Source organism: Leuciscus leuciscus, assembly GCF_965113295.1.
Source record: "Leuciscus leuciscus genome assembly, chromosome: 23".
Lineage (NCBI taxonomy): Eukaryota > Metazoa > Chordata > Actinopteri > Cypriniformes > Leuciscidae > Leuciscus > Leuciscus leuciscus.
Window position 1 is genome coordinate 1618863 of NC_138747.1, and position 23908 is coordinate 1642770.

A 23908-nucleotide genomic window follows, 5' to 3' on the forward strand; every position below is an offset into this window, starting at 1 on the left:
TCGGCACAAGGAGTCAATGGGGCTGTAATAGGCGATAAACTAGGGCACGTAAGCATTGCCGCGTGACCCTGATCATGTGAAAGGGGTTGCCCCTCGGGGAAACTCTTTGGTCCTGAGCCACCACTGCAGGGGTCTCATGTACAACAGGCCAAAAGGTATCACGTTGGACACTGCTGCCATCAGACCCCACAGTCTCTGAAACTGTTCCACAGTGAGTGACTGGCCTAGCTTTATTCTTTTCACAGCTGACAGGATGTACTCTTATGCGTGCAGGTGAGAGGTATGCCTGCATCAACATTAAGTCCCAACCACGCCTAGAAAAAGTGGTCCTCTGTAGTGGAGAAAGCACACTATTTTTGGCGTTTAGCCGTAACCGCAACTCTTTCCTGTGTGCGAGATCGACATCTCGATGCCGAACTGCCAACTGATGACACTGATCGTGAAAGTTTGGGGTGATAGTGCTAGGCCGAACGAAGAACTCGATATTGGTATGCTTTGCCCCCAAAAGCAAACCTCAGGAACTTCCTGTGATATGGAAGGATGGAAATGTGGAAGTATGCGTCCTTGAGATCTATCGTGACAAACCAGTCCTCGGATCTGATCTGTGGCATGATTTGTCTCAGTGTTAACATTTTGAACTTTAGCTGAATGACTGACTCGTTCAGAACACTCAGATCCAAAATGGGACGCAACCCCCAATCCTTCTTTGGAACGATGAAATACCAATTGTAAAAACTGGTGTCCCTGCTGGAGGGAGGTACATGTTCTATGGCCCCTTTCTCCAACAGGGTTTTCACTTCTTGTTCCATTACCAGAACCTGCTTGGGGCCCACCACGGCGGATAGGACCCCCATAAACCTGGGCGGGCGAGACCCGATGATAACCCTTTTCTATGGTCTGCAGGACCCAACAAGAAATATTTGGCAGCATCTTCCACGCTGTCAAAAATTCTAGCAGAGGTACCAGCCTCTCGAGACCGGCTTCTGGATTTAGTTGTTGTTGAACAGTCAGTCCGTCGTCCTGTAACGCGAACCGGCAGGGAACGACTGAACTGACTGCTCTGGGACCCTCCTCGGAGGGGGCAAGCATCCCAGGACCACTACGTTTCCGGGCGGACCCTGAGATATGTGCTCACCGGAGACCACTGCGCCCCGAAACACACAAGGTGGCGGGGTTAGCATAATGGTCCCCTGAGGGCACCGAAGGGCAGCGGGCACTGTATAATGAGGTGTTAACCGCTTTACTTCGGGGGAGACTGCCCTCGTTGGCCTGACCCCTCAGGCGTCAGGACATTTTCCCCACAGCCTTCTTCGAAATAATGATGGTCCTCAGATCTGTCTTACTCCTTAAAGGCTGTGGTTGAGAGTGCCAGCCCGAACCCCAGTCCTTTAGTGGGGGATCAGGAGCAAACACTCTGTTTCTGTTGAGATATGTTTGGCAGAAGTTCCCACACTGCCAAAAAATCTACTAAGAGAACCAGGCTCTCCAGACTGTTCTAGGTGTTACTCAAGCGACCAATTCGGTGCCCTGTACGGCGAACCGGCAGGGAACAACCGAACTGACTGCTCTGAGACCCTCATCAGAGGGGGCAAACATCCCAGTGCCGCTACGTTTCCGGGCAGACACGGAGATGTAGGCTCGTCAGAGACCATTGCGCCCCGACGCACACGAGGTGGCGGGGTTGGCAGAACGGCCCCCCAAAGACATCGAAGGGAAATGGGCTCCATATAGTGAGGTGTTCTTAATTTCCCCCCAGGAATTTCACCATTTATTTCCTCAGAATTAAATGCAGCCAAAGATCAACCAGACAAGTCAACACGGTCTGGATGAAAGGCTGAATAGTATATTAATACCGAAATCTACCTCCTCAGAGGTCAGATAAGTACATATTTAATTTTCTCAAAAATTAAATGCAGCCAAATGTCAACCAGACAAGTAGAAACGGTCTGGATGAAAGGCTGAATACTATATTAATATAGACATAACTCCTCAGAGATCAGAAGAGTACATATTTAATTCTCTCAAAAATTAAATGCAGCCAATATCAACCAGACAAGTAAACACGGTCTGGATGAAAGGCTGAATACTACATTAATATAGACATCTAACTCCTCAGAGATCAGATATAGAACTTGGTCTGGATGAAAAATTGAATATATTATTTTCATACATCTTCTTTCAAAGCCAGACAAATATTTAGTTTCTCCGAATTAAATTCATATTATATTCTCAAACAAAAAGAACCACAATAATAGTCTACAAACACATGATTAGTTTGCAAACAATCATAATAGAGAAAGAGAGAAAAGGAAATTCCCGTCTGCTCAGTTCCCTGTGTGTATAAATATATCAGACCTATTAATCTACACGTTGCCTCGGCAAACGCGCGATCTGAGCCACTAGATTCTTATTGCAGAGATGCAGACTCATAATCTTCGCGCTGCCTCGGCAAACGCGCGATCTGAGCCATTAGATTCTTATTGCAGCCCCGTAATCTACGCGCTGCCTCAGCACACGCGAGATCCGAGATCGAGTCACAGAATCTTTATTGCAGACCCGTAGCCTTAATCTACGCGCTGCCTCGGCAAACGCGAAATCCAAGCCAAAGAATCTTTCTCGACTTTCTTCCCTCGAGAAGAAAGCCAACAGGAGCAGAGCTAAAACTCTCGAAGTGCATATGTTACACGTCAGGAATTATGAATGAACACTGTCAGCCCCATTTTACTAGAGCTGACCGTGCATGCTCTTCTCCCAAACAAACAACACATAAATCGCGTGTATCCCCACTCGTAATGAAGCGAGGGCGGGGAGGAACACACGATCCAAAATGCTGTTTGCTCGCCATTATATTCCTGTCTAGATATATAATATGCTTGAGGACAAACAACAATAAATAGACAGAGACAGATTTCACAGAGAGCGCTTGCTGAAGACACAGAAGCTGACAATGTTTGGTCTGGGTGCGCTTTATAGCTTCCTGCCATGACGTCACCCGCCTATACGCCATTGGACTGATTTTACAAGTGCTTCATGATGCAATCACGCAATGCGTTCCCATAGCGTCAATTTCGACGCAACGCGAGTTCCCTTGAAAGGGAACTTATAATAGAGATATACACATACTCAACACAATTTTACACACTTCACATAATTACATGTACATCCTTTCTGTCTTATGTGTTTTGTATTGATGGTATTGTCTAACTGTATTCTGCTTTAATAATAATAAAAAAAAATGAATTAAAAAGGAAGAAAAGTAAATTATCAGAGAAATGGTGAAAGATGAAAATGAAAAGGGAAAACCCCAAACATCACATTTCTAGCTCTGTTCTACAGTGTGAGCTGATGTGTAATAGAGTGAATCCTCCAGAAGGACAGGACTGACCGCACAGATCGATCGTCGCTGCCTGTGACGGCCAGAGGTTGTTTGGGATGCAGGTCGAGCGCCCAGAGTTCTCCTTCTGAGTGACCCTGCATGATCAACAGTGGCTTATCTCGCTCTCGCACCATCACCTCGAAGATCTCGCTGTCCTGAGTTCCTGCTAGGATCCGGTCAGCTCTCCAGCACACACTGCGGATGGACAGACCTGGAAGAGAAAGAGTCAATCTGGGGTGTGTTTCCCGAAACCATCGTTATCCGACTATGGTCGCAAGTTCAGTCGTTATCAGCAGTTCAACGAGTGTTTCCCGAAACCATCGATCCGACGAACATTCGTTAAAAGTTGTGTGTGTGAACGACAGATCTCGACCTGTGGCTAGATGAAGAGTTACTAGACTGCATGACATGTGGACTTAATAAATCCTTATCTTGAGCAAAATAAGCAAGATGACATTCAGTGCAACCTGTGTCTTTTATTTAGAATACATACAAATGTCATTTGCATTCAAGAGATTTAAAGCGTCGTTTTTGAAGAGTGCGCATGTGCGAACGAGCTCTAGTGTGTAAGAACGAGCCTATCAGTGAATCTGGAAATAAAGCGAAATAACTGAGAAGAATGAGAAATAGTCCTCAGATGTAAGTCTGTAATTTATGGCAAAACATCAAGTGTTAATTCGATCTCAAACAGTTTAATTAAAAGAAGTTATTACTCCACCACATGTGTGACATCATTAACTAACGAGGTTGAATGACCAATTTGCGATAATACGGTTTCGGGAAACAGTCGAGACTGGCTAGTTGATTTCTTCAACGATGCATCTGGTCACCAGATAATATGAGGTTTGGGATTTGTGATGTAGCTTTAGTCATGGCAGGCGACACATTTAATTTTTAACAACTTCTATAGCATCTTCCCTAAATACATCCATGCTATACTGGTGTCCGGGCGTCTTATCCAGCTTTAAGGAGCATTCTGGGATCAGCACCAGCTCAGTGTCCCTCAGTTTGCAAATACAAGCAGATGTGAAATAATTATTTGAAAAATCTGGATCATCTTTGATACTGTGATATTGTGGTTTTATTTTAGAGTCATTTGTAAAATAAATTACTTGAATTATATTAACAATATTCAGTTAAATAAATATTATAAATCTGTTTTAGGATTTATTTTTACGTGACTTAAAAAATGGACGACTTAAAATAGATTTATGATATTCAAATATATATACAATTTTCATCTGTTTTGGGATTTCTTTAGAGTCATGGGTAAAATAAATGACTTGAATTATATTAATGATATTTAATTATGTATATAATATTCATCTGTTTTAGGATTTTTTTAGAGTGATTTTTAAAAATGGATGACTTAAAATATATTAATGATATTCAAATATATAAATAACGTTCATCTGTTTTGGGATTTTTAGAGTCATTTGTCAAATAAATTACTTAATTTATATTAATAATATTTAATTATTTAAATAATATTTATCTGTTTTGGGATATTTAGTCATTTGTAAAATAAATGACTTGAATTATATTAATAATATTAAATTATATTAATAATATTCATCTGTTTTGGGATTTATTAAAAGTCATTTTAAATTATATAAATAATATTCATCTGTTTTGGGATTTATTAAAAGTCATTTTAAATTATATAAATAATATTCATCTGTTTTGGGATTTATTAAAAGTCATTTTAAATTATATAAATAATATTCATCTGTTTTGGTATTTTCAATGTGTTTTTATCTGATGCATTTTCTGCATCAAATCAACCCTTTACTAAGGAGAAAAAATAGAAAAATCCACACATAGAATTTAAACCAGTAAGTTTATCCACCGAGGAAAAACCCCAGTTAAGACACCTTACTACTCAAATTATTTTTTTCATGGAGCAATTAATATAAGCAGAAAATACAAGCTTCACACTCAAAGGTGGTTTGCTGGTGTTTTCAGCAGGGCAGAATTTAATTGGCTCGTTAACTGAGTGTAAAACCCCCGAAACTCAAGCGATACGGCCGAATAACTCAAAAACATGCCATATCCAAAGTCTAAATTGGACAAGCCAGCAAAATGTCAAATAAACAAACTCAGCGTGGATCGTTTGCCTTCGATTCACACTTTGGGAGAACTATGTCTATACTGGACGTGTTTAAACTAAAACAGACCCAAACGAGTCAATAGTCATCGTCTAGTGGGAGTATATAAATATATGAAATGAATGTGAAGAGATGAGAATGTTTAAGTTCATGTGGAGATCTCAGGCTGGGATTGTGGGATGTGAGATTACTGGGCTGTGTTTCTCTCAGACTCTCAGCTCAACTTTATTGCTGTCTAGTATAAACATATAAAGAAACGTTCTTTCCTGCAGGAAGCATTCGGCGAGGTTTGTTAAATCTGCAGAGGTTTCAGACTGACCAGACCTGATCGTTTGTTATCCCACCCAATTATCTGACAGTGTTCTGCTGGGAAACCGGTGACGGCTTCATTACTAGAAGACTAACATCCGCTGAAAACACTGTCACTCGGGCCGTATAAGCGCAGGCGATGTTTCCATGGTGACTGGATCCCTTATAGACTGGCTTTCCCATATGGAGTCAAATCAATCTCTTCCTGTTTAAAACCGTCTGCTTTATTGATCAGGTATTGCATTTGTAATCTAGATCACTGAATGCAATTTCCTTGAAAAATGGTCAATTATGGAAGATGCATTTGTGGTTTGTTGCATGAAACCCCATGATTCACACAAACGGAATCACAGAATCCAGGATTAACGCAGAATGTCACGGAATTTGGCCTTTGTGTTAGTAGATGAACAGTAGGGTGAATGTGGGAATATTAAACAACCCATCTTTACAACAACCCATCAAAATAAAAGTTTGGTTTAACTAATAATAATAATAATACCCTTTATGAAAACATAATTTTTTAAGGAATATCACACAGTTGTTAAACAGTTAACCTCTGTTGTGCAGCAATTTGTTTGCCAAAAATGAAAGAAAACAGTTAAAAAAATTTTTTATTAAAGATCAATTAAATTGTTAAATTAGCAGTCATTTGATTACCACCGTTTTTGATAATAAATTTGTATTAAATCATCATGAAACACAAAACTTGGAACTGATATTGTTACATTTTTAATAAACTATTAAAGTTTTATGAATTCAATTGATTAAACATCCTTTTTGATCATTAAAATGTATTAAACCATTAAAAACAGAATCCCGGGAAATTAAAAACACCTTTCAAAGTGATTACGTAATGTGTGTCGCATCACAGCTAGTGCAAGACGAGCATTAGTGGTTAAAAGTATATAAATGTTTATTTTGTTATTCTGAAGTGAACTAATCCTTTAAACTACTTCACAATCCATGATATGTTCGCTTTAAAGTGATGTTTTACCTTTATAACCCTGTTCTGCCTCCCTGAGGTCGATCTTGGTGATGGGTTTGAAATCCACATCCCACAGCCTCACACATCCATCACGCCCACCGGTGGCGAAGCCTTCTTCACACGAATGCATGCTGAAGATCCCAGCCTGAGAAACAAGAAGAGTTTACAAACAGGTCTGAACCGTCGACACACTAATTCCACCGAATTCACTAATGTTGCTGATTTCACTAATGTTTATGCTGCTGCATTCACTAATGTTGCTGATTTCATTAATTTTTATGCTGCTGAATTCACTAATGTTGCTGATATTACTAATGTTTATGATGCTGAATTCACTAATGTTGCTGATTTCACTAATGATTCTGCTGCTGAATTCACTAATGTTGCTGATATTACTAATGTTTATGATGCTGAATTCACTAATGTTGCTGATTTCACTAATGATTCTGCTGCTGAATTCACTAATGTTGCTGATTTCACTAATGATTATGCTGCTGAATTCACTAATGTTGCTGAATTCACTAATGTTGCTGATATTACTAATGATTCTGCTGCTGAATTCACTAATGTTGCTGATTTCACTAATGATTATGCTGCTGAATTCACTAATGTTGCTGAATTCACTAATGTTGCTGATTTCACTAATGTTTATGATGCTGAATTCACTAATGTTGCTGATTTCACTGTTTATGTAGCTGATTTCACTAATGTTGCTGATTTCACTAATGATTATGCTGCTGAATTCACTAATGTTGCTGAATTCACTAATGTTGCTGATTTCACTAATGTTTATGATGCTGATTTCACTAATGTTGCTGATTTCACTAATGTTTATGCTGCTGCATTCACTAATGTTGCTGATTTCACTAATGTTTATGCTGCTGAATTCACTAATGTTGCTGATATTACTAATGTTTATGATGCTGAATTCACTAATGTTGCTGATTTCACTAATGATTCTGCTGCTGAATTCACTAATGTTGCTGATTTCACTAATGATTATGCTGCTGAATTCACTAATGTTGCTGAATTCACTAATGTTTATGATGCTGAATTCACTAATGTTGCTGATTTCACTGTTTATGTAGCTGATTTCACTAATGTTGCTGAATTCACTAATGTTGCTGATTTCACTAATGATTATGCTGCTGAATTCACTAATGGTGCTGAATTCACTAATGTTGCTGATTTCACTAATGTTTATGATGCTGATTTCACTAATGTTGCTGATTTCACTAATGTTTATGCTGCTGCATTCACTAATGTTGCTGATTTCACTAATGTTTATGCTGCTGAATTCACTAATGCTGCTGATTTCACTATTGTTTATGCAACTGAATTCACTAATGTTGCTGATTTCACTATTGTTTATGCAGCTGAATTCACTAATGTTGCTGATTTCACTAATGCTGCTGATTTCATTCATTTTTATACTGCTGAATTCACTAATGTTCCTGAATTCACTATTGTTTATGCTGCTGATTTCACTAATGTTGCTGATTTCACTAATGATTATGCTGCTGAATTCACTAATGTTGCAGGTGCAGGGCGCAAACGACCATTGACCATCTGACCGCAGTGAACGATCATATAGCTGACATCTGGTGTGTACATGGTGGGAGAGATGGTGTGTGATGTGTGAAAAGCTTCACTCACTCCGTGCGCTGCCTGTATAGTTCGTGTCAGATTCAGTCCTTTCCACACATAAATGTCTCCATTAAGAGCTCCTGAATACGTCACTTCATCTTTCGCCGTTGCCAAGCACAGGATAGTTTGCAAGTCCCCCGTCTTTCCAAAAATCCCTCGTTTTGGCGTCAATGCATTGCCACATAATGTCCAAAACTAAGAGACAAAAGACAACTTCTGAAAAACAACTTTTAATCACCATATCAAGACTTAAAGAGCACCTATTATGCTTTTGTTACATGTTAATCTGTCTTTAGTGTGTAATGTTGCTGTTTGAGCATGAAAAAGCTCTTAGTTCTTCTCTATATCAGTGTCAGTGTTCCTGAACTCCTGAAACGCCTCCATTGTAGTCTTGAGTTTCTTCTGGGAATGAACATGTCACAATATTCCTCATTTTCATACGCAGAATAAAGGGGCGGGGCCTGGTTGAGTTAGTTAGTTAGCAATGTGTTGAAAATGATGGTTATGGTAAGGGGCGGGACATTTCCCAAACACACTCGAAGCGCTCGACCAATCACAACACACTGCTCCAGCCGACCAATCAGAGCACAGTGTGCTTTTCAGAAGGAGGGGCTTCATAGAGACAGGAAGTAAACAGAGCGTTACTGACAGACTGGGAAGAGAGGAGCCGCAACAATGGAGAATATGAGGAAAATAATCAACATTCAAGCAGGAAAACCTGTTCTAGTAGAGCCTGGGGCACAATATGACCTCTTTAAAATATATTGCAGAGAACTAAATTTGACAGAATTTTCACTTTTGAGAGTACTATTCCTTAAGTTTTTCAGTATGTTAATGCATTTTTTGATGTCTATGAAAAACATTGCATCTGCAGTAAAGACAAAAACAACAAAGGAAATAACGAATAAATTACAGCATCTTTCCGCTGATGCCTCATTTATTTCTTTCCGAGAGCGCAGGAATCATCTTGGGTTGGAATGAACTTGTCTCAGGGGTTAGACTCACTTTAATGTGCTTGACTCCGCAGCTCACCAGCCTGTGCAGCACAAACGGGTCCCAGGAAATATCAAAGATCTGAAACCGCAGCACAAAGAGGAGGAATAAACACGTCAACACCTCCACAACATTAGCACCAAACTTGATTACACAGAAAAATCATAAATCAATGCACAAAGAAACATGTACTAGTTATTGCATGACTTTTTGAAAAATCCCTAACCATAAGCATGAGCAATAATTACAGAGATGCTTGCCAATTCGCTAATAATTTAACAATTTACAATAAGAACAATGCATGGAGCCTTTTATTCAACTATATTTTTCTTCTGTCCTTAATTTTAAACTATGCATTTTTCTTTAGATAGTCTGATTCCTTCACTATTATACTGATAAATTGTACAGCTTGAATGCATAATACACAAACAATGATGCACTAGGTATTGTATGAAGGTTTTGAAAAATCCCTAACCATAAGTATGAGCAATAATTATAGTCACACACTATAATTTAACCATTTAAATGAATGATAACAACAATACATGAAGCCTTTTAATCAAAATGATTTTTCTTCTTTCCAAATATTTTTCAATAATAAACTATGCAATTATATTTCAAATAGTCTAATAAATTATGCACATTGAATGTGATGCAAGTTGCTTTGGATAAAAGCATCTGTCAAATGCATACATTTAAATGTAAAGGATTAATGTACAAAATAAGAACAATGCATGCATACAAGCTATAAACTATGCATTTATCTTTCAAACAGTCTGATTTCTTTATTATTGGCATTCATTATCTGCAAATAAACATAAGCATTCCTGTTGCTCAGACCGTAGAGCTTCATGTGTTTAAATCCCAGGCAGGGAATGCATGAACTGATATACTGTATACCTTGAATGCAATGTAAGTGGCTCTGGATAAAAACATCAGCCAAATGCATAAATGTGAAATGCAAAATATATAAATTACAAATTGCTTTTATATTCCATCGGCAGTTTAGATTTTGGCAGTCGTGCCAGTGCAGTTGTTGAGCTGGAACAGCAGAGACACACACACACACACACACAGAGCTGCAGGGTTTTAATGGCACCTTAGGGAGTTTTCTGGTGTCTGTGGATCTTCACTAAGCTTTTCTGTCATCTCAGCTGTGCCTTCAGCCTGTGTGTGTGTGTGTGTGTGTGTGTGAGTGTGTGTTTGAGTGTGTGGGTGTGTGAGTGTGAGTGAGTGAGTGTGTGTGTGTGTGTGTGTGTGTGTGTGTGTTTCAGATTAGGAAACATACTCTATCTGTCAGTTCATGCATTGAAATGCTCCTCTGTATTGTAACGTAACACAATAAGTTATTCATAACGCTCTTAACAGTTATCCATTCACATCACTGAGGTGTTGCATCTGTTGCTATGGAAACAGTCATACCATGTGTGGACCGTATGCGTTTTTTAAACTTTGTGCACTAGATCTTTCTGGCATTATGAATAAAATGCTGGACTGATATCGGCACCGAAGGTCAGTGCGTTCTGTCTTACCCTATCAGAATGTCCCGTGGCGGTGGCTAAGACACGCCCTTTTTTCCAGTCCCAAACGCACACCGTGTTTTTGGCATCAAGTCCCACCGAAGCTAAACGCTGATTATTCAAATACAAATGACAGGAGAAAATAAGCAGTTAGAAGCAGTTACTAAATATGACAAAAAACATGTTCAACTGGTCAATGATTATGTTAGTCTCATTATACAAAAATATCTGAGAATGCCACAACTGACCAATCAGAATCAAGTATTCCAGCAAAGTCATTATAGGGGCTTTCGCACCGGGAAGTAACCAGCCATCATGGTGGTTCCCTGAGAACTAATGGTTCTCCTAGGAACATTTTCTGGTTGCATACGTAGGAACTCTGAAGTGATGTAAGCCGCGCTTGTTGTTGTGACTTTTATTTTGACGGCGCTGAGAACGCCAGAGCCTGAGAACACAGTGCTCGCATTCTCCCTGTTCATTAGTTTACGATCTGTCTAACACTCCTGTCTAATACGTTATTAGATAGAACTGTTATACACAGAAAGTAGACAGTGATGAAGAGTTATTAGCGTATGGCGTGTGGTTGATGTCCAGTGTTGCTGAGCAGAAACACATGATCATGTTTCTCTCGGTCTCCTCAAAGCTGCGTTGGGTTTTCTCCTCAGTGTAAAGATTAAGAGGCTCATCTATCACTGTTTTCCATTTTCGTAGAGTTAGTTTGTGGAGTAAATATATATGCTATAATCTGTGTGTTTACACAGCCTTTTTAAAAATGGCGTGTGCTGGTGTTTCACGTGTGTTCGGCCAATCAGCGAACACTAACGTCACTGTAGTTCCTATAGCGCTGGTTTAGACCGACTCTGAAGTAGGAGTAAATTAGTTCCTCCTAGAACTAAAATCGTTCCCTCCTGTGGTGCGAACGAGCCAATAACCGGGAACTTCCACCAATAGTTCTAGGAACCATGAAAAGGTTCCTCCGGTGCGAAAGCTCCTTATATGAACGGATTCAGGAGTGCTTTGTCTCACCTGTCCGTCGGCGTCGAAGGCCAGACAAGCCACACCGTGAGTGTGAACGTCTCTCAGGATGGACACCGTCGTCAGTGTGTAAGAGTCCCACACACAGATATACGGATCCTTCCCGACCTGACCTGTGGCCACCTGGATCTTATCCGGATGCAGCGCTAGACTGAGAACACAAGAGACACATGCTGTGAGTTACACCGAAAGAAAGAAAGAAAGTCTTCCTCTGAACCCCTCCACCTCCCCAGCTCCACCTGCCTAGATCTGCTGCGGGGTTTATGTGTCTATTTATGCAGCAGCAATAATCATCATCAGCAGCAATAATCATCATCAGCAGCAGTGGGTCTGAGTTTCTGTTAGCAGTAGCAAGACCATACTTGCTCTGCAGCATCAGCATTAATAATCAGCATCAATAATCAGCAGCAGCAAAAGCATCAATAATCAGCACTAGCATCAACAATCAGCATCAGTAATCAGCAGCAGATCTGGGCTGCGTTCAGCCCCGACAAAACGTTGCACAACGTTTTTTAAACAGAAACGGTGAAGCGTTGAACACACTGTTCTGATGACGCAAGAGTTGCAACTATGGCAGCTGAGAAGGCCATTCTTTGTGTTCTTTGTGAAGAATTTTCTGAGCCTGATGAAGTCGGTATAAATATGTGTTTAATACTACAAAATATGCCCGATGTTACAATTACGAGTTACTGCACTTGCCGCCCAGAACAAAAGAGAACATCCCAATCGAGTGAAGGGATTGCTGAAACTGAAATGGAAGCACACATCTTACCTAATTCAAACACATCTATTCAGCCTCACATACTGACTTTATTTGTAGTTCATACTGTTTTAATACCCTGTATTTTCTTTCAAATTTTTAGGAAAAGCACTTAAAGGGATACTTCACCTCTGGAAAGATGAATGTGTATTTAAAATTTATGTAGAAGAAGTGTGAAATTATTTTTGAATTTGGAGCTTTCTAGACTGAGAAAAGCCAGAAAATGTATTTTTGGCTTATGTGGATGAAAGACAACAACTCCCAGAATGCACTTGCTTCGCTGCCCTAGGAGGCCATTCCCAAGCCACGCCTCCCGGTTAGAGAGCGCTGTTGAAAACAACAAGGCTAGGCTACTAGTGAGTCTCCGTGATGAGTCTGCCCAGGATTTCGAGATCGCCCAAAATGTCCAGGATTCGGCTTTTGTGTTCTACAGTCGCCATTCATCATGTTTACTGTGGCGAGCAGGACGAGGCTGAGGGGCGCGGGAGAACAGGACGAGGCTGAGGGGCGCGGGAGAACAGGACGAGGCTGAGGGGCGCGGGAGAACAGGACGAGGCTGAGGGGCGCGGGAGAACAGGACGAGGCTGAGGGCCGCAGGAGAACAGGACGAGACTGAGGGGCGCGGGAGAACGGCGAGCAGGACGAGGCTGAGGGGCGCGGGAGAACGGCGAGCAGGACGAGGCTGAGGGGCGCGGGAGAACAGGACGAGGCTGAGGGGCGCGGGAGAACAGGACGAGGCTGAGGGGCGCGGGAGAACGGCGAGCAGGACGAGGCTGAGGGGCGCGGGAGAACAGGACGAGGCTGAGGGGCGCGGGAGAACAGGACGAGGCTGAGGGGCGCGGGAGAACAGGACGAGACTGAGGGCCGCGGGAGAACAGGACGAGACTGAGGGCCGCAGGAGAACAGGACGAGACTGAGGGCCGCAGGAGAACAGGACGAGACTGAGGGGCGCGGGAGAACGGCGAGCAGGACGAGGCTGAGGGGCGCGGGAGAACGGCGCGAGGCCGGTGGCGTGATTACTGATGAGCGACGGAGGAGCGGGAATTTTCTTAGCAATGTTAAAACGCACATCAACCGATCACTTGTTTAGCGTTCATGTAAACACTACATTCAGATTCACCAATCGGAATGAATTCAGTTAGATTGAAACAAAAGGTGTGCATGTAAATAATGAATGGCTACTGCAGAAAGCAAAAGCCGAATGCCGGACATTTTGGACGATCTCGAAGACCGGACATGCCCGGGAAAAAGAGGATGGTAACCCCTAATACTCACATTTCTCCTACCACTCAGCTTTCTCCATAGAACAAGAGCCTGCTAGCTTAGCTTCCAAAGAAAGACGGCTGACACTGTGTACATTCTGTGAATGAGATCCCTCTATGGGCGGCCTGAAAACATGCGGGACAGCTCCTACTACTGGCTGTAGTCTTTAGCCTCTGGACAGAAAATCCTCAGATGACGCAAAATGACGATTTTTGCGTCATCGGAGGATTTTTTTCCAGACAAAAAATACATAAATCTCTCCTCTCAGGGGGATATGAGGGTGGAAAGCACGGTAATTCGAAAATACTACAGGTTTTCTACTAATACAAAGCTTAATGCTAAATCCTGAAGTATCCCTTTAATTACCATTGTTTATTTCTGTACCAAATGTCATACACTTGCAGTGAAGCTACAAATATAAACAACTACATCATTATGTTGATATCCTATATTTTTACAATAAAACTTACAACAAACATGTCTTCTAATATCCTCAGTTGTTGCGTATACCGAGCTGCATCGAACACATTTGTAGATTACTTTCCTTGAACCCATTGTGCGAGTTCACTTTAATACCGCGTGCTTTATATACATGTTGCTGCTGATTGGACTGCAGTTCTGACACACCCACCAAACAAGAGAAAACGTATCTCAAACCCTGTTGCACACCGGTGCACGCCGCTTCCAGGAAACATGACGTTCAACCCGGAAACCGTAGCAAAACGTTGCACACCGTTTTGAACTTGAACATGCCCCTGGTCTTGTCTTGGTCACATTTCATGTCATTGTTATGTTTCCATGTCTGTCATGTGATTCCCTGTTTGTCATGTGATCCTGCCATGTGTCTTGTCATTGGTTAATTGTCTGATCATTGTTCACAGGTGTCCCTTGTCTTGTCATTAGTCTGTGTATTTAAGCCCTCATGTTTGCCATGTGTCTTGGTCAAGTATTGTTTCCTGTAGACCACGGCTTGGGCTTGGGCTTGGGCTTGGGCTTGGGCTTGGGCTTGGGCTTGGGCTTGGGCTTGGGCTTGGGCTTGGGCTTGGGCTTGGGCTTGGGCTTGGGCTTGGGCTTGTCTAGATTTTTGAGTTTTCATGCCACACCATGTCTTGGGTTCTCATTTACACTTGCTTCCAGTGGATCCATTACAATAATAATTCAAATATTATACAATATTTCTACTATATCAGTACTTATTATTTTTTGACAGAACAGATCATTTAGAACTTAAAAATATTTTTCTTTTATCTTCTGATGTATGTGCCAGCCCACCCAAAAAAATGTAAACCAATACAAACAAACAATCAAAAAGTGGCAGTTCTTGGCCCAAATAAAATGCGTCAAAAGTCTGAATATGAGACGTAAAGATGAATGTAAGGAATTAAATGAATCTCATTTAATCCAGAGCCATACATGAACACAGAAAAGTGTGATTATGTGACTAAATACACAAATGAATGTGTGTGTGTGAGGAAGCCACAGCCGGATCAGCCCTGCATATATGAGACGAGTGCTTCTGTCAACACTGCCTCTCCGTTCACTTCTCCTCCAACAGGAAGATGATCATAAAGAGGAACAGAGCTGACTCTCTCCAAGGCAACGGCTCTGCCACGGTGACGGCGCTCAGGGACGCTCTTCAGGAGTCAGAGAGTGAGATCGCTGCCACACAAACACACATGTGGCCAGATCAACCCAATTATTTAGCCAAAATAAAGACAGAAAATGCTCATTTGTTTCTGTTGACATATTTAATTTTGTAACAGGAAGTTCAGTCAATAGTAGAGCCCTTTAGTATAATAACTTTAGTATTATTTATAGGCTATTACAGTATTTATAATTATTTTGAATTAGTTTGTATATATATATTTGTAACATTTATATATAGAACTAATTAATTGTTGTTATAGTAAATATCACCTTTTTAAATTGTAGTAATTTTTATATTGTTTCATTTACATTTTAAATGTTACTATTTTTCATTATGGTAATTTTACCTTGTTTAATTAGTTTTTCATCTATATTTTATTTTATTTTATTTGTTATTATTAATTAATTTAGTATTATTTATTTACAATTGCAGCATTTATCATTATTTTAAATTAGCTTTTATTTTTAGAATTTTTACAAATATTTTTAACATTTCTATACAGAATTAATTATTTGTCATTATTGTGATTTTAGTACCCTTTTAAATTTTAAGTGTTTTTTATTATCGTAATTTTACCTTTTTATTTGTTTTTCATCTATATTTTCTTTATTATTATTTATATACTATTACAGTATTTATTAATATTTTAATTTAGCTTTAATTTTTTTATAATTTCCAGTTTTATTTACATTTTAGTTTAAGGTTTAGTAGAGTTATGTGCTCTTGTTGTTTTTTTTACAGTTTTTTTTTTTTTACATTTCTATATAGCTTTAATTATTAAGATATATATATATATTATTACGATATACCGAAAAAATACTTTTAATATTTTTAGTTAATAATCCTAATGATAACAGTGGTAAAAGGATTGCCATGCATTGCCTCGGTCAGTTTATTGCTTTAATAAATATAATGCATGATAATAGCAGGAGCAAAGTGCAGATTCACAGTGATTTACAGTAAAAGAGCGCATGACATTCACTACAGTCCCAGCAGGGGCAGCGGGGCAGGAGTTTCCTCTCAATCACAGATCAAAGGCTGACTAAACAGGGCTAAACTGCCTCCATGTGTGTGTGTGTGTGTGTGTGTGTGTGTGTGTGTGTGTGTGTGTGTGTGTGTGTGTGTGTGTGTGTGTGTGTGTGTGTGTGTGTGTGTGTGAGTGTGTGTGTGTGTGTGTGTGTGTGTGTTACCACATATGTGCAAGTAACAACCCACAGCGAAGAAAAATCACTAATGAGATCGCTTTAATATCTTAATTGCTTCTCCTAGACAGCAATGACATTAAATCATCAAGACTGTTGCTTAAAGGGACGATATTTAAGACTTTTCATGCATTAATCGCTTTTTTATCGCCAGTGTGTGTGAACAGCTTGCACTTAAAAAACGAGATCTTCCCCGACTCCTTATGTTATCTATGAAAGCCTGTAGACTGATGTTTATGTGAAGGACTCGGGTCGTTTTTGCCGGGAAAATCTTAAGCATGTGACGTTTACGCCCGAGAGCCTCGTATCCGCTCAACGACACATGAAACGAACGAATGCTTATACAATGTTCAGGATAATATTCTGAACGAGCCGTTCTCTACTGTAATGTTAATGTGTGTCATGGATTCATTCAAACTATAGTCTCATAGTCAGATCTATATAGTCTACAGTCTCAAATATACTTTATAATCAGACTATCATAACAGTGTGATTATAATGAGCTCATCTGTCGACATGATGATCTCAGATCTGATGTAAACACACACACACTATGATCAGATGCTTCTGAACTGATGCTTTCTCATTTCTGTGTGTTTATTATTGAGAGGAAAGATCAGCACATATTTACATATCTAAAGTCTCTCTCAGCAGTGGACGGCGTCGGGATGTTCGTTAACAGTAAATCACTGTAAAAGTATTTATTTTTACTTATATGTGATGAAGGAGTGCGAGCACGAGCAGTAAGAGCTGCAGTTCCACTGAACGGCCACCGGTGGCGCTATAACACGGGTTTCTCAATTCTACATATAGAGCTTTTAAAAGTCAAATTCTACATAGAGCTTTAAAAAGTCCAATTCTACATATAGAGCTTTAAAAAGTCCAATTCTACATATAGAGCTTTAAAAAGTCCAATTCTACATATAGAGCTTTAAAAAGTCCAATTCTACATAGAGCTTTTAAAAGTCCAATTCTACATATAGAGCTTTTAAAAGTCCAATTCTACATATAGAGCTTTAAAAAGTCCAATTCTACATAGAGCTTTTAAAGGTCAAATTCTACATATAGAGCTTTAAAAAGTCCAATTCTACATAGAGCTTTTAAAGGTCAAATTCTACATATAGAGCTTTTAAAAGTCAAATTCTACATAGAGCTTTAAAAAGTCCAATTCTACATATAGAGCTTTTAAAAGTCAAATTCTACATAGAGCTTTTAAAAGTCCAATTCTACATATAGAGCTTTTAAAAGTCAAATTCTACATAGAGCTTTAAAAAGTCCAATTCTACATATAGAGCTTTTAAAAGTCAAATTCTACATAGAGCTTTTAAAAGTCCAATTCTACATATAGAGCTTTAAAAAGTCCAATTCTACATATAGAGGTTTAAAAAGTCCAATTCTACATAGAGCTTTTAAAAGTCAAATTCTACATAGAGCTTTTAAAAGTCCAATTCTACATATAGAGCTTTTAAAAGTCCAATTCTACATATAGAGCTTTTAAAAGTCCAATTCTACATATAGAGCTTTAAAAAGTCCAATTCTACATATAGAGCTTTAAAAAGTCAAATTCTACATATAAAGCTTTTAAAAGTCAAATTCTACATATAGAGCTTTAAAAAGTCCAATTCTACATATAGAGCTTTTAAAAGTCCAATTCTACATATAGAGGTTTAAAAAGTCCAATTCTACATAGAGCTTTTAAAAGTCCAATTCTACATATAGAGCTTTTAAAAGTCCAATTCTACATATAGAGCTTTAAAAAGTCAAATTCTACATATAGAGCTTTTAAAAGTCCAATTCTACATATAGAGGTTTAAAAAGTCCAATTCTACATAGAGCTTTTAAAAGTCAAATTCTACATAGAGCTTTTAAAAGTCCAATTCTACATATAGAGCTTTTAAAAGTCCAATTCTACATATAGAGCTTTTAAAAGTCCAATTCTACATATAGAGCTTTAAAAAGTCCAATTCTACATATAGAGCTTTAAAAAGTCAAATTCTACATATAAAGCTTTTAAAAGTCAAATTCTACATATAAAGCTTTTAAAAGTCAAATTCTACATAGAGCTTTAAAAAGTCAAATTCTACATATAGAGCTTTTAAAAGTCAAATTCTACATAGAGCTTTAAAAAGTCAAATTCTACATATAGAGCTTTTAAAAGTCAAATTCTACATAGAGCTTTAAAAAGTCAAATTCTACATATAGAGCTTTTAAAAGTCAAATTCTACATAGAGCTTTAAAAAGTCAAATTCTACATATAGAGCTTTTAAAAGTCAAATTCTACATAGAGCTTTAAAAAGTCAAATTCTACATAGAGCTTTAAAAGTCAAATTCTACATATAGAGCTTTTAAAAGTCAAATTCTACATAGAGCTTTAAAAAGTCAAATTCTACATAGAGCTTTAAAAGTCAAATTCTACATATAGAGCTTTTAAAAGTCAAATTCTACATATAGAGCTTTTAAAAGTCAAATTCTACATATAGAGCTTTTAAAAGTCCAATTCTACATATAGAGCTTTTAAAAGTCAAATTCTACATAGAGCTTTAAAAAGTCAAATTCTACATATAGAGCTTTTAAAGGTCAAATTCTACATATAGAGCTTTTAAAAGTCAAATTCTACATATAGAGCTTTTAAAAGTCAAATTCTACATATAGAGCTTTTAAAAGTCAAATTCTACATATAGAGCTTTTAAAAGTCAAATTCTACATAGAGCTTTAAAAAGTCAAATTCTACATATAGAGCTTTAAATAGTCAAAATGACATTAAAACTGACCCATTCACTTTATAAACATCAATTGCAACAAAATCCCATTTTTACCATCCAATCAAATTCTTTTCCCTCATTGAATATAATTTTTACTCTGAAATGCATCACATTAGAGAAGGAAAATGTTTTGTCTTAAACCAGTGTCATTTTAGCAATATTTATATGATACTTTTTATTAATATTTTGAAGTAGCTTTTTTTTTTTTTATGATTATTTATTTATTTTTTCAAGATTGAACATGGTCCACAAGTGTGACCACAAATAACTATGTACAAGACCAGGGTTTGCTTGTACAAAAAAAGAAGAAAAAAGAAAAAGAAGAAAAAAAGGAATAAGTTAGGGGGTGGATTAACAACACCAGCACAGCTCCAGGATTACCACTGCTCCTCCTTGATAACGCTCAGAAGTAATCAGTAAGGGTGGCCTATTGAGTTATTATATGAGATAGCTTTGTAACAAATTCAGTCCAGGCATTTTGAAGTAGCTTTTATATTTTCATTAGAATAATTTTGTTATATTCTTTTATCATTGTTATTATTATTTGTACATATTTCTGTATAGCTTCAATGTACTGCTATTTCAGTTTCTTAATCATTTTAGTTCTTCAACTTAAAATTAGTTCACTTAGTTGCCACGACAACATTTCTAATTGCCATCAGTTTGTTATGATTTTCATCTAATATTTATATTTTCATGTTATTTCAATTAAAGATGTTTTTTAATAGATTTAGTTACAAATATCAACAACACAGTCTAACCAAATCTTCAATCAAAGCCTGAGATCTCAATATGAACTCCAACATTTCTCACACATTCATTTTACTGCTAATTCTTGCATTTCAATAAACCCCTAAAAACTATGTATGAAGCTTTGTCGTATATGTAACTCATTTCACACGTTTTATGCAACAGTATCAAAGACACACAACACGACGAGTTTTGCACAGGGAATCTAGTTTGTGTCTACTTTCATTACTCCGAAAACAAAGACAAAGTTCTGAATCCTAAGTGTGAAACTCCATTAAGCGTGTGAGCGATGAAAGAGAAACTGAAGAAACCCTGACCGTGACTGTAACCTCAGCGGCTCTGAAAGCCCAGCAGCTGCGACTCATTGATCCAATCAAGGCTTTTCACACTCCAGATAAAAGAGTGTGTGAAAAACATCAGATATCGCAGCAAAATCTAATACTCAACGCTTTGGAACAGATGTTTTGGCTGGAATAGAGTCAGATGAAGCTCGCAAAACACACATTAATACAAAGATTTTAAATTATAAATTGCATAAAAAAATAGAGTGAAACTATCTGAGTGTTTATTTGTGCAATTCTGTTTAATTGAAGAAGAAAAAAATCTCCGAAACAATTTTCACTCAGAAATGTCTATTTCATACTCATGCACAGTGTAATTTCTTGTCTTTTCCCGGACATGTTTCCGTCAGCATGTGTGCGGATGGTCATGTGTCTCGGGACGCCTGTGGGCGATTACCCATGACCCTCTCTGGGCCGAGTGCTGGACCCCTGTGAGTCAGTGAACAGCTGAAGGATTCTGGGAAGGATCTGCAGTCAAATGAACACCAGTGACTGTCGGCCTACAGGGAAGAAGCTGAGAGGGAGAATGAAGAGCGGATGATAAGCATGCCAGAGAGAGAGAGAGAGAGAGAGAGAGAGAGAGAGAGATGGAGAGAGAGAGAGCGAGAGAGAGAGAGAGAGAGAGAGAGAGAGAGATGTGCTGAAGTCTTTGTGCAGTGAAGTGGTACGTCTGACCGCTGTCGTGACAAGAGCGCATTCGGAAATGCCAGAAATAATTCCAGCTGTCTGAGACCTGCAACCAGCCAAAGGTTTTTGATGCGATGCTAAACAAAAAAATACTAGTCTTAAGCATAATATACAGTAAGATCCAAACTACAAGAATAACTGACAGTATTTCTGTCCTGCTTTCCAGCACATATGTGACCCTGGACCACAAAACCAGTCACATGGGTCAATTTCTGAAATTGAGATTTAAACATCATATAAAACCTGAATAAATAAGCTGTCCATTGATGTGTGGTTTGTTAGGATAGGACAATATTTGGTCGAGATACAACTATTGAACATCTGGAATCTGAGGATGCAAAAAAATCGAAACATTGAGAAAATCTCCTTTAAAGTTGCTCATTTATGTTGGCGATTGTGCAGCATTCACTCACACAAATACATGTTTTATATATTTACGGTAGGAAATTTACTAAATATCTTCATGGATCATGATCTTTACTTCATATCCTCATGATTTTTGCCATAAAAGAAAAATCGATCATTTTGACCCATACAATGTATTGTTGGCTATTGCCACAGATATACCCGTGCGACTCGAGACTGGTGACGTGATCCAGGGTCACACACATCTAAACACTCTTAAATCAAGATGCATTTGCTGGAGAAGCAAAATGACTTAAGATATTAAGTTGTTTTCTGAAAAATGCATTAAAATGAAGTGAAGTTTATTTTTCTTGCCCCACTGACAGATATTTTTTCTCAATGATGATTTTTACATAAAACAGCACTTAATATCTTTAGTAATTTTGCTTCTCAAGTAAATGTATATTAATTTTATATAAATTTTATAGATTTTAAGACAACGTGGCCACGATTTTCTAAAACGAGGGAACGAATTCTTAATTTTTGGCCACGATATACAGGCTATATTTTTGTCTTGACTTTTTTTCTTAGAATTCTTTCTTAGAAGAACTGATATAAAGTCAGAATTGTGAGATATAAAGTCAGAATTGTGAGAAATAAAGTCAGAATTGTGAGATATAAAGTCAGAATTGTGATATAAAGTCAGAATTGATATAAAATCAGAATTGTGATATAAAGTCAGAATTGATATAAAGTCAGAATTGTGATATAAAGTCAGAATTGATATAAAGTCAGAATTTTGATATAAAGTCCGAATTGATATAAAGTCCGAATTGATATAAAGTCAGAATTGTGAGAAATAAAGTCAGAATTGTGAGATATAAAGTCAGAATTGTGATATAAAGTCAGAATTGATATAAAATCAGAATTGTGATATAAAGTCAGAATTGATATAAAGTCAGAATTTTGATATAAAGTCCGAATTGTGAGATATAAAGTCAGAATTGATATAAAGTCAGAATTGATAAAAAGTCAGAATTGATATAAAGTCAGAATTGATATAACGTCAGAATTGCGAGATATAAAGTCAGAATTGCGAGATATAAAGTCAGAATTGCGAGATATAAAGTCAGAATTGATATAAAGTCAGAATTGCGAGATATAAAGTCAGAATTGATATAACGTCAGAATTGCGAGATATAAAGTCAGAATTGCGAGATATAAAGTCAGAATTGCGAGATATAAAGTCAGAATTGATATAAAGTCAGAATTGCGAGATATAAAGTCAGAATTGATATAAAGTCAGAATTGCGAGATATAAAGTCAGAATTGATATAAAGTCAGAATTGCGAGATATAAAGTCAGAATTGTGATATAAAGTCAGAATTGATATAAAGTCAGAATTGATATAGTCAGAATTGTGATATAAAGTCAGAATTGTGATATAAAGTCAGAATTGATATAGTCAGAATTGTGATATAAAGTCAGAATTGTGATATAAAGTCAGAATTGCGATATAAAGTCAGAATTGCAAGATATAAACAAGCAATTCTGAGAAAAAAAGTTTATATCTCACAATTCTGACTTTATAACTCGCAATTGCGACTTTATATCACACAATTCTGAGAAAAAAAGTCAGAATTGAGAGTTTAAAAAGGCGCAATTACCTTTTTTATTTTTTGTTCTGCTGCGGAAACAAGCTTCCATATAAAACAGACACCTTTACTGATATGAAGCTGTAACAGTCAAATTAATTAATCAACAGCTCGATTAAGAGTCTAAACTGCATCAACGGTGCAGTGTTATAAATTAATTTAAATTCCCATCACTTAAAATCAAATTAAAATGTCCACATGCACTTGCTCAAGAAAATAATAATTCAGTGCTATTTTTAAGTGCTGCAGAAAGCAGTGAGTGAGCAGGGATCTGTTCATTACAATAATGCAATTATGAACGCATCTCCAACGACAAGAGCTTTAATGAAATGATTGTTTTAGTCGTAATGAGCTCTGAAAATCATGCATACACAAAACCAAGACAAGACATTTGAGCATGTCAGTCCTGGGTTACACGAATCTGAGCTCAGAGTAAATCAGGAGTGTCTGCCTCCTGTTCAGAGCTCAAGCGTTCAGCTAATCACACAGCGTTCGGGTCAGAGAGGAGACCCGACACTCGCC

At 37.9% G+C, this 23908-nt stretch overlaps 1 protein-coding gene across 2 annotated transcripts in view; it reads right to left on the reverse strand.

Annotated features, from left to right (window-relative positions):
• Positions 1-23908, reverse strand: part of eml6 (EMAP like 6) — an 89497-nt gene that overhangs the window by 56299 nt on the left and 9290 nt on the right. For both annotated transcript variants that reach the window (XM_082155746.1, XM_082155747.1), the window contains 6 exons: positions 11965-12124; positions 10951-11049; positions 9431-9499; positions 8435-8620; positions 6788-6923; positions 3386-3587 (listed from right to left, as the gene is read on the reverse strand). In XM_082155746.1, coding sequence (XP_082011872.1) covers positions 3386-3587; positions 6788-6923; positions 8435-8620; positions 9431-9499; positions 10951-11049; positions 11965-12124 — 852 coding nt within the window. The remainder of the gene's footprint in view (positions 1-3385; positions 3588-6787; positions 6924-8434; positions 8621-9430; positions 9500-10950; positions 11050-11964; positions 12125-23908) is intronic.